Source organism: Bubalus bubalis, chromosome 3, assembly GCF_019923935.1.
Source record: "Bubalus bubalis isolate 160015118507 breed Murrah chromosome 3, NDDB_SH_1, whole genome shotgun sequence".
NCBI lineage: Eukaryota > Metazoa > Chordata > Mammalia > Artiodactyla > Bovidae > Bubalus > Bubalus bubalis.
Window position 1 is genome coordinate 2,032,260 of NC_059159.1, and position 12,169 is coordinate 2,044,428.

General features: G+C 44.6%; 1 protein-coding gene across 8 annotated transcripts in view; it reads right to left on the reverse strand.

Annotated features, from left to right (window-relative positions):
• The window catches only part of LOC102413990 (ATP-binding cassette sub-family A member 10), a 54,358-nt gene extending 42,837 nt beyond the window's left edge, over positions 1–11,521 (reverse strand). For 3 of the 8 annotated variants that reach the window (XM_025279365.3, XM_044938492.2, XM_025279360.3), the window contains exons 1-6: positions 11,115–11,519; positions 9,067–9,168; positions 6,209–6,416; positions 3,715–3,879; positions 3,273–3,376; positions 375–601 (exon numbers count right to left, since the gene is read on the reverse strand). In XM_025279365.3, the coding sequence (XP_025135150.3) occupies positions 375–601; positions 3,273–3,376; positions 3,715–3,879; positions 6,209–6,416; positions 9,067–9,162 (800 nt within the window). In that variant the 5' untranslated portion in view covers positions 9,163–9,168; positions 11,115–11,519. Of the gene's footprint in view, positions 1–374; positions 602–3,272; positions 3,377–3,714; positions 3,880–6,208; positions 6,417–9,066; positions 9,169–11,114 lie in introns of all 8 variants that reach the window. The other 5 variants (XM_025279363.3, XM_025279361.3, XM_025279364.3 and 2 more) reach the window with 4 other exon arrangements.
• Positions 11,522–12,169: the final 648 nt, after the last annotated feature.

Consider the following 12,169-nt stretch of genomic DNA (forward strand, 5'->3'; position numbering starts at 1 on the left):
AATTGTGTTAACTATCTCATATGGTTGTTTTGAGGATTCAATGAAATAATGCCCATGAAGACTTTTGCCTAGCAATTATTAAAATTATCTTAACAAACACAAAATGAAGGTTAAAAATAACATTGTCACTGTCATTCAGTCACGAGGTCATGTCTGACTCTTTGCAACCCTGTGGACTGCAGCACTCCAGGCTCCTCTGTCCTCCACCATCTCCCCGACTTTGCTCAGCCTCATGTCCTTTGAGTCAGCGCTTCTATCCAACCATCTCATCCTCTGCCACCCTCTTCTCCTTTTGCCTTCAATCTTTCCCCAGCATCAGGGTCCTTTCCAATGAGTTCCCCCAGGTATTAATGTGGGATACACAGTTAACTCACCAAAATGCTGACTGTTGAAGACCCATGCCTGTCATCAGCTTCTTAAATTTTTTTCGTTCCTTTGTAATGTTTAATGATGCAACATACACAAAAGGGGAGAAATAAACAATACAAATAAAAATGAACCATTCGTTTATACTTTCTCCCTTAGAAATGAAAGGGGGTGTCCTCATATTTATTCCAACAACTGATATCAACTCTTCCATCACAGAATGATTCGTTGTGACCTAAATTGGGATGTTAACAAACAAATGCATTAGGTTAACTATAGAAGAAATAGACTAGAAAACCACATTTATTGTTTTTTTCATTTTCATACAGAAGAATTTATATATTTCTAGCAGCTTAAACAACAGATCAGTTCCAAATAGGAAAAGGAGTACGTCAAGGCTGTATATTGTCACCCTGCTTATTTAACTTATATGCAGAGTACATCATGAGAAACGCTGGGCTGGAAGAAGCACAAGCTGGAATCAAGATTGCTGGGAGAAATATCAATAACCTCAGATATGCAGATGACACCACCCTTATGGCAGAAAGTGAAGGGGAACTGAAAAGCCTCTTGATGAAGGTGAAAGAGGAGAGTGAAAAAGTTGGCTTAAAACTCAACATTCAGAAAACGAAGATCATGGCATCTGGTCCCATCACTTCATGGCAAATAGATGGGGAAACAGTGGAAACAGTGTCAGACTTTATTTTTTTGGGCTCCAAAGTCACTGCAGATGGTGATTACCACCATGAAATTAAAAGACGCTTACTCCTTGGAAGAAAAGTTATGACCAACCTAGATAGCATATTGAAAAGCAGAGACATTACTTTGCCAATAAAGGTCCATCTAGTCAAGGCTATGGTTTTTCCAGTGGTCATGTATGGATGTGAGAGTTGGACTGTGAAGAAAGCTGAGCACCGAAGAATTGATGCTTTTGAACTGTGGTGTTGGAGAAGACTCTTGAGAGTCCCTTGGACTGCAAGGAGATCCAACCAGGCCATTCTGAAGGAGATCAGCCCTGGGATTTCTTTGGAAGGAATGATGCTAAAGCTGAAACTCCAGTACTTTGGCCACCTCATGCGAAGAGTTGACCCATTGGAAAAGACTCTGATGCTGGGAGGGATTGGGGGCAGGAGGAGAAGGGGACGACAGAGGATGAGATGGCTGGATGGCATCACTGACTCGATGGACGTGAGTCTGGGTGAACTCCGGGAGTTGGTGATGGACAGGGAGGCCTGGCGTGCTGCGATTCCTGGGGTCACAAAGAGTCGGATATGACTGAGCGACTGAACTGAACTGAGCAGCTTAAAATATGGTGAGATAGAGGTGGAGGGAGGAAGTTGAGGCTGGATACATAAATGACTCTCACAGTTCAGGCAAGAGATGACCATGACCTGAATAAACGCTGGTGGCAGAATTGAAGAGAGGTAAGTAGAGCTGAGGTTACAGTTAACAGGGCTGGATGAGAGAGAAGATGTAATGTTGACGCAGAGGATGTGATCTCTGATAACTCCTCAGTTAAGTGACTGGCTTTGGCATTCACTGGAGATAGAGAAAGGGCTTCCCAGGTGACTCAGTGGGTAAAGAATCCACCTGCCAACGCAGGTTCAATCCCTGGGTCAGGAAGATGGCAACCCATTCTGGACTGGAGAATCCCCATGGACAGAGGAGCCTGGTGGGCTACCGTCCACGGGGTCTCAAAGAGTTGGACGTGACTGAGCATGCATGCATGAGATGGAGAAAATTTTTTAAAGACTGGGTCACGTTTAGAAAAAAACACCCACTTTCAGTTTGGAACATACAAATCTGAATTGTTTATAGGGCGTCAAAATAAGTAGTCAGCTACTCAGGACTACAGTGGAGCAGACCTTGTCCATCAGCTGTGTTTGTAAATAGTTTTACTGCCATGTAGCCACGCACATTGGTTTATGAGTGCTTCCACATTAAAAATGGAAAGTTGAGTATTTGCAACAGAAACTGTTTGGCCCCCAGACCACAGAATACTTGCTCTCTGGTCCTTTAAAGGACAAGTTTACTGGTCAACAATTAAAGCAGGGTTCCTACAGTTATCAGCATGTAAACTGTAAATAAATGTATGATAAAGGATGACACCGTGTAGAGAATATGGAGAAAAATGCCTTGAATACAACCTGAGAACCACAGATTGAAAGAGGTGGGAGTGTAACAATGGATGAGATTGCAAGAAGACTGAGAAGAATTGCTAGAAAAGTGAAGGAAAACCAGGTGAATGCTGTGATGTTTAGTTAAAAGACCAAGTAAGACAAGGAAGGAAAATGTCAAGTGTTACTGACATGAGCGTTGTTACTGACCTCAGAAAAATCATTTTGGTGGCATGGTGGGAATAGAAATTTTAGTGAGCTGAGTTGAGTTCAAAGGAAGCCAGTGCTTTCAAGAAGTAAAGATGTTAAGGGGAAAGAGGGTGTTTGTTTGAGGAGGAACTGTGAATGGGAGAAGGTCTTGATAAGAAGGAAAGAAACTGATCACTGTAAGTACTGAAGAGAAGAATGCTGTTGAAAAGGGGAAGCTGAAGAAAGAGGTTGTGAAGGGGAACACCCATCGCGCAACGCTCCTGACGCTGTGCGCAAAGATCGTGTTTTCAGCCCCGGCGCTGAACACCCATCGCGCAACGCTCCTGACACTGTGCGCAAAGATCGTGTTTCCAGCCCGGGCGCTGAGGCGGGGCCGGAAGGACCGGGCGGAGGGGGAGGGCGGCGGAGGGCGGTTCCGCACCGTTCATGCTGGGAAGCGGGAGGCTGTGCGCTCCGACAGGGGAAAGAAACGGAGCAGCCTCTCCTGAGAGGGCAGGATGGAGGAGGGGGCAGGCACGAAACGCGGGGCAGAAGTACAGAAGATTTCAAACAGGTCTAGGAGGCTGGGCACTTACTTACTTCTATAATTGCAGCATTAATTGCAGTTTGAAAAGCCACAAACCCGTTTTGCCAGTATATTGACAAGAGACAGAAAGCTTCATCACGTAGAGCCCAACAGTGGTCTTTAAAGAAGAAAAACATGCACATCATTACGCAATGGGAATCAATGAACGGAATGAAAACAGTAACCCCGGTTCTAAAGTGAACTATCTGAGTGTCTGCTCAAAGTCCATGACGACCAAATCCAGAGCATTTTTAAAGCAAAACAGCAACAAAGGAGCACAGCATCACATGGCTGACAAAATAGTGAGACTCCTCCTGTAAGGAAAACATCCTGAAGTTCAGAAATGAAAAGCACATTGCTTCTTTTCTTGACTTTATTAACGTTCCCATCAGGCATTTCCCATAGAGGACTGGACAAAGCAGCAAAGAACATTTCAGTCAGTTCTCAGGCACTTACCTGAGTACTCGAAGTGCTCTCTTACAATCGGGACCCTGTGTCCCCAGCTGAACTTCAGCCGGTATGAGAAAGTGTCATTGAACACAATTCCCACCATCTCAGAGTCGTTTCTTGGGCGTACTCTGTCCATGGCGTCTTCATTAGGGATCCCAAGTATTGTTCTTCCTGCCAGGTGTGAAAAATATGACTGATTAGATGAACTTTATTACTAGAGGACACAAGACCAGTAGCAATCGCTTAGGTTTCCCATACAATTATTGGTGCCATGGGTGCGTGTGTGCTCAGCCTCTTCAGTCGCTTCCGACTCTTTATGACTCCATGGACTGCAGCCTGCCAGGCTCCTCTGTCCATGGGGTTCTCCAGGCAAGGATACCAGAGAGGGTGGCCACGCCCTCCTCCAGGGCATCTTCCCAGCCCAGGTCTCCCGCATTTCCTTCTGAGCCACTGGGGTAGCCCACTGGTGCCATATATTATGGTATCACCAAGTAGGTACCTCTAAGTTAAGGGCTGAAAGTCTTTCCTGTTGTTTAAGGCTCAATGTAAATACGTGAGAAGATGTGAATGATATGCCACTGATTCTGAACCCCAGAGGTTTGGGCTGCATGGGACCCCTCATATGTGCGTTTTTCCCAGAAGTAAATGCTGCATTACTGTACTCTCCAGGCACTGGTGGAATGTGAGGTTGCAGAACCCTGAATGGAGGGAGCTCAGATGCTGAGGAAACACAGATACAGGGGCCAACCAGGAATTACTCGGGTCTTCAACTTCCTGAAGAGTAGGTTCCTCTAGCCCTGCAGAGGTTCAGGGGTCAACCACATTCTTTTTAAAAAAGCAGTTGTATGTGTGTGCGCAGTTGTATCTGACTCTTTGAGACCCCACAGACCGTAACCCACCAGGCTCCTTCGTCTACTGTGTTTTCCAAGCAAGAGCTGTCCTGGCTTGCTGTGGGGTTTAGGGATGTCTGGGAGCATCAGCATCTGGGCCCATTTCTTTATCTAAGGATTCGCTTCCCTAACGTTGTGGCTCGGAGGCTGGTGCCTTCACAGTGCTGTTGCTCAGACTGCCCTCCAGGACTTGAATCTGGAGCAGAACCAAAACAGCGCCTGGTCCTCAGTTATGTAGAGTGGGGCCTGGGTCAGGGTAAATCAGATTACTGTGTCCACTGAGGGGAAAAAGCATCTGGTCTCTTTCACCTTAGCATCTTTAAATCTGAGAATGCTAGCTGAGGGCAAAGAGCCTAGAGCTAAGGGTGCCTGGACATAACTCCTCCGCCGCTTGTTAAAATCTTAGCTGAGCAACTTGGAATCCTGCTTCCTCTATATGCAAAGTAGTTCCCAATAATTTAGCATAATCATAATCCCCATTGAAGTGAAGAAAAACTGAATTTGTGCGTCTATGTGCACGCATGCCTACATATGTGACCGTGTGTGTATGTGTGTACATATTATCCTAGAAAGATACACACGAATTTTTAGAGGAGGAAATGGTGGCTTGAATGAAGGCAAAAGCTTTCATTGTTTGCTTCAGACAAGTTTGTACTGCTTAACTTGTTTTAGGCTGGCTGTTACTTTGGCAATTAAAATAATTTTAAAATTAAAAGTACTTCAGAATTTGGTGGGGTTTTTCTCTGCCAAGATTATAAGCAGATTTCTATCATATGAAGATAGTACACCAGAAGTAATAAACAGCACACAAAGAATCAGAGTACAAAATCAGAGGTAAAGTTAGAACCCACCCAGGCTCTTTGGAGTCAAGGACACTATCTTAAGAATTAAGCTCATACAACATTTATAATGAATGAGTTCACCATATTAAAAAACAGAGATGTTACTTTGCCAACAAAGGTCTATATAGTCAAAGTTATGGTTTTTCCAGTAGTCATGTACAGATGTGAGAGCTGGACCATAAAGAAGGCTGAGCGCCAAAGGATTGATGCTTTTGAACTGTGGTATTGGAGAAGACTCTTGAGAGTCCTTTGGATAACAAGTAAATCAAACCGGTCAATCCAAAAGGAAGTCAACCCTGAATATTCATGGGAAGAACTGATGCTAAAGCTGAACCTCCAATACTTTGGCCACCTGATGCAGAGAGCTGACTCATTGGAAAAGATCCTGGTGCTGGGAAAGATTGAAGGCAGGAGGAGAAGGGGGCGACAGAGGATGAGATGGTTGGATGGCATCAATGGACATAAGTTTGAGCGAGCTCTGGGAGGTGGTGAAGGACATGAAAGCCTGGTGTGCTGCAGTCCATGAGGTTGCAAAGAGTCAGACATGACAGTGTCTGAACAAGAACAACAAAATCTATGTTTCTTTGAGACCTACCCTTACTTGGAGCTTCACGCCAAGCCCTCCACCCCATGTGAAATGAGGATCCTGCCCCAGTTGAAAACCAGTGACTCACAGCCTGGGTAAATAAACTCAACTTGCAAAACAGACTTCAAATTAAATGCAAATAGGCTGCATAATAATGAAGCATGGGCCGCGGAGCAACACACCTTTCATAAAGGCAGCTGCAGCCACCTTATCCATGATGTTTTGGGTCACGTTAGTGACGGGGGTGTAGGCCACCAGCACCGGGTCGGAGTCATTAAACTCATCCACACGTCCCAGGACCTGAGGCGGCTGTTCCAGGAAATGAGTAGCTCTGAAGAGTTCTGCAAGGAGGCAGAGAGCAAGCCCTGGGAACAGCACCATGGTCCACTCCTGCAGCGCACAAAAGAGAAAGGGGCTGAGTCATCATGGGCGCTCAGACACGGAGGGGCAGGCGAGCATGCTTTAGATGGAGGCATCACCGAGCTCGGCTTCACTTCACTCGCCCACGTTCTGCCTTTCTCAGCTACCAGCCGTCTGTTAAGCAGACCACCATTTCACTTGACGACAGCCTGACCCAGGGAGCTCAGCCCGGGGCCCTGTGACACCCGAGGGCACGGGAGGGGCGGGAGGAGGGAGGCAGGCGGGAGGGGACGCGTGTGTACCCAAGGCCGATTCATGTTGATGTGCCGCAGAAACGCACACAACTCTGTAAGGCAGCTATCCTTCAAATGAAAACAAATTAAAAATAAAATAAAACAAGCTACGAGGATATATGGTACAACACGGGGAATATAGCGAATATTTTATAACAAGTGGAGTGTTACAGTTGTGAATCACTAGGTTGGAGCCCTGTAATAACTTATGTAACGTTGTACAGCAACTATACACCAATTAAAAAAAAAAAACCTTTTAATCTCCAAAAAAGCTTTGAGGTATGTAGCAAATATGGGATGGATTTATCTCCAAAGATAGCTTTGAGATAATGCCAAGTATGTCCATTAATCTTAACCTAGAATCATAGCCCCCTCATATACTCCCGATTATTCACCCTCATATGAATAAAATATAAGTACACAGCATCCCATAAGAGATACTTTTGTCAAAGGGTTTAACCTGAAGTTAAAAATCTATTTTTTAATGTAAATACTGTTTACGAGAAATGCAGATGGCTGTAAATCAGCCATGTCCGACTCTTTGCAACCCCATGGACTGTAGCCGGCCAGGCTCCTCTGTCCGTGGGCATTCTCCAGGCAAGAATACTGGAGTGGGTTGTCATTCCCTTCTCTAGGGGATCTCCCCCACCCAGGGATTGAACCCGGGTCTCCTGCATTACAGGCGAATTCTTTACCACTGAGCCACCAGGGAAGCCCTTATTGTAAATTCACTATACTTGAATAAATGTTTTTTAATTAAAAAAGTTAAAAAATAAAAAAAGGAATGGAAATGGTAAAGAAATGAGTTAAATGACAGCATGAAGAAGCGCCAGGCAAACGCACGACACGGGTATTCAACAGGAGGACAGTGTTGGGCTCCCTGGTTTGAGCAAACCAACGTTAAGAGACATTCCGGGGAGTTCTCCAGGGTTCAGTGGCTGAGGCTCCGTGCGTCTCCTCAGGGGCCAGGCGCTATGTCCCACTTTGATTCCAGAGGCCGCACAGTCAAAAAAATGTTTTACGAAATATTTTAGAGGAAATTTTAGGAAACTGAATTTCGACATGGAATTAGATGACTATATGCAATTACCGCAAAGTTTCTGAAGCGCACTTGCGGTTACGAAGGAGCCTGTCCTTAATTTTCGTGGATGCTAGCGGAAGCCTCAGCGGTCGTGTCATATGTGTTAAGAGAGGAGCTGAGGAAGATGAAGAGATGAAGCCACAATGGCAGATGCTAACAGGTGTCAAACCCAGGCTGTAGATGAACCGGACAGGAAGTGAGTTCACTGGGCCAGTAATCCTACGTTTGAGATTTTAAACATTTTTGTAAGCTTTTTAAAAATTGACTTGGACGATCACTGTAAAGGTTACCCTTTATCAACACAGCAACTGAAATATTAGAACTGAATGCTTCAAGAGCTAAGGATGACCCGTGTGCTTCAATAAAAAATAAAAAATTTAAATAAAAAAATTTAAAAATAGAAAAAAAAAAGAACTGCTGTTTTTCAGCAGAACATAGTTTCTGTGGGGTCAAGGCAGCTCCAGGTGTATTTTGTGAGAACATACAGCAAAGATCCTCATCTCGATGGCCTTGACCTTGTACTAGAGACTGAACAGAGGGCAAAGGCACTGACAGCCAGGGACCTGGCTCCCTGAAACTACTCCACGTTTGCAAAAGCATAATCTTCAAAAGAAATCCCCCAGAGTTCCCAAATTTTTGCTCAAAGACAGTTTCCCCAGTCCTATGAATTGACAAGGGCCTCCCTGGTGGCTCAGTGGTCAAGAATCTGCCTGCCAGAGCAGGAGAGGCAGGAGACCCATTTAGATCCCTGGGTCAGGAAGATCCCCTGGAGGAGGGCATGGCAGCCCATCCCTGTCATCTTGCCTGGAGAATCCCATGGACAGAGGAGCCTGGTGGGCTACAGTCCACCGGGTTGCAGAGAGTCGGACAGGACTTCGTAATGAAACAAAAACAATTCACAGAATCTTGTCAAAACAGCCCCAGTAGAGTGCTATGGTTCACCTGTTTAAAATCTACTTCATTTTGCGTCCCGCCCCCCAACCTTTTTTTCTTACATTAAAGTTGGCCTGGGGTAAATCAGGATAACTCCATAAGATTCAAGTGGATTATTTACTTGGTGAATGGCTAGTTATGTTCAATAAAAAGTTATCTACTTTGCTTTTTAGGAGCAAACATATGAGCCTGCGCTTTTTGCCATAAATATTATCCTATTGTGCAACGTTTGCAAAACATTACCTCGGGAACTCCAAATCAACTAGCCCACAGAATTTATGAACATAAAAAGGCAATAAAAATGGCATAATATGAAATGACGGATTTTCATTCACTAAATATGGAAAGATATATATTTCTTTGTGAAACATACCAACATGCTCTCTTTTTTCATTCTCCATTTTCTAAGGAAATTCTTGTGCAGAAGGGCCAAAGTTTGTTGACACACGCTCCTCTCTTTTTTAATCATTTCGTCCTGTTCATCAACAGAGAAGACAAAATCAATATTACACAGCAACAGCCAGTCAAGAAAAAGGGCAAAAAAAAAACCAAAACAAAACAAAAAAAAAACCCAGTTAAAGCAAAGCTCCTGAACACACAGTCCCAGGTGCCCTGGCTGAATGCCTCATTTGACATTACTGTTAACACACATGCAGTTTTTTTAAAGAGTATAAAGTGGTAACAAATGTAAAATGTCCTGCCAGCTGACCTTTCTCTGAAGGCTCGATGGTTATGAACGAGGTAAGGGCTGTGGTATGGGAGCTCTTTTCCTTTTTGTCCCCAAAGCAAATTTTCCTGCCACATGCTGACTTTGCAACAATCTAAAGCAAATAACTAACACAACATTGTAAATCAAGTGTACTCCAGTAAAAATAAATTAAATCAGAGAATAAGACATTAGCAATGTAAGACCCTGATGCTGGGAAAGGTGGAAGGCAGGAGGAGATGGGGGCAACAGAGGATGAGATGGTTGGACGGCATCACCGACTCAGTGGACAGGGTTTGAGTAAACTCCGGGAGATAGTGAAGGACAGGGAAGCCTGGTGTGCTGCAGTCCATGGGGTCACAAAGAGCAGATATGATTTAGTGACTGAACAACAACAAAGTTTAGGATCCAAAACACATTTGCCCTTGACTTAGTACTTTTTAAAAGTGTATAACAGGAATAAAACCTCCTCCAGTTTTCTGTCCACTGGAGATCTGCACTTTGAAAGGCACACTTTTGGAGGCTGATGTGATGACATCTAGTGGTAAAGACAGAGGATGAGATGGTTGGACGGCATCACAGACTCGATGGACATGAGTCTGAGTAAACTCCGGGAGCTGGTGATGGACAGGGAGTCCTGGCGTGCTGCAGTCCATGGGGTCGCAAAGAGTCAGACACGACTGAGCAACTGAACTGAACTGAACTTACTGAGTGGTAAAGAATCTGCCTGCAAACGCAGAAGACATAAGAGGCATGGGTTCAATCCCCAGGTGGGGAATAATTCCCTAGAGGAGAAAAGGGCAACCCACTCCAGTGTCCTTGCCTGGAGAATCCCATGGCAGAGAAGCCTGGTGGGCTGCAGTCCGTGGGGTCGCACAGAGTCAGACACGACTGAGCGCACACACAGGAAACCAAGGCAATCACTGTACAGTCCTTCTCAGGGACCCAGGGCACATTTCTACTCTTGAAACTCACGGGTCCCCCTTTAGGACTTAAGTCTGTCAGACATACAGCCCGAAACCAGAAGCCTCGGCTAGCGAGTGCGACTCGCTGCTGATGTGTGTAAACCACCACACGTGTCAGAGGGATGTCCTGTGTTTTCAGTTTAAAATGCCAGAGATGATCATTTGGTAGCACAGCTCTGGTGACTTAAATGCACTCGAATAAATGCTGATGCTACATACAAACTGCAGTATTTATAGAACTTGCTGGATTTCCTTTTCTTGATAAAAGGAAAAGGTAAAGCTACCAAATGCCAAAATAATCTCTAAATTCTAACTTGAGAAAGTTTCTGAGGGAAAACATTCATCTTCATGAAAAGAAAATAGAAAAAACCACGAGGAGAAGCAGCTTGTCCTGCTGCATGCACAGTCCCAAGAAACAAAACTCTGCAGGTTCTCAAATGGCCAACCAGACAAGGCAAACCCGACACAGAAAAAGAATACTCTTTACACATGTTTCTGGATCTACCTTGCACTTCACTATCACACTACAATACCATTTTACTGAGTTGAGAAAGTGAAACTCCTCAACAGGTCCACCACATAAAACAGAATAATTTAGAAATATCACAACTATATAATAATTTTAACCATGTCAATCAAGACGCTTGCCCCTGATTCTGCCCTTTGTACCTCATTACCTTATGTGGAACGAAAGGTAAAAACACATTCAGCTTACTGTCAGGAAAGTAAGAGTGAAGAACTAAGACGCACCTTTGATGCCCTGGTTTCTCTATGTCCGGGAGAGTTTAAAAAATCCTTCAAGAGCTTTCCTTAAAGCTGTCTTCATTCAGTCTGGCTTCTGCAAACAGGCCATGGTCTGTATGGAAAGCGCCTGCCAGACACATTCTCTACTTGGGAAGCTGCTTTCCTCCCGAGTCTTTCCTCCCGTCCAACTGTGCCACAGGGAGGCTGCAGCCACGGACCGTGCCCAAGGCTGTCACGTGTGCTTGCTTATTGCTCTATCTTTCTGGCATAGGCAAAACAGCAATCAGATTCCAAAAGGGCTTTTTAAAAACCCAGGCCTGAGTACGTCTCTATTAACTCTGAATGATTAAAACTTCGAGAGCCAACACAGAAGAGAACAGATTTAAAAGAAGGGAAGTTGAACGGAGGCCGTGAGAATGATCTCAGAAATGAGAGTAACTTATACAGGAAAAACGTGAGCAAAGACTTTCCTGCACGGCAGCTAAGTGGTGTTTGTGGTGGGCTGGTTCCTATGGGCCAGGAAGTATGCATGCGTGTGCAAGCGTGCTTGGTTGTTTCTGACTCTTTTCAACTCCACAGACTGTGGAGCCCATCAGGCTCCTCTGTCCATGGGATTCTCCAGGCAAGAAGAGTGGAGTGGGTTGCCATTTCCTCCTTCAGGGGATCTTCCTGACCCAGGGACTGAATCCTTATCTCCTATGTCTCCTGCACGGGCAGGTGGATTCTTTACCACTGCGTCCCCTGGGAAGCTGCTAGAAAGCATGCTAAGGATTTACAATGAATTATTTCATTTACACTCAAAGCAAACCTGTGAGGTGGGTAGGATATTTTTACACATTTCACAGATTAGAAACAGGAAACTCAAAGGTGACATTATTTGCAGATGTTCAAATAAAAGCTAGTAAATTCAAATAATTTAGACTAGATGGGCAGAATGGTTATTTTTTTAAGCTACAAAAATATTGGACATTCTCAGAATTGTAAATAAACCCCTGTTTATCAACCCCGAAAATCTCCTTTCACAATTTTAACTGTAATCAGCACATTTCTTGGGGATGTGT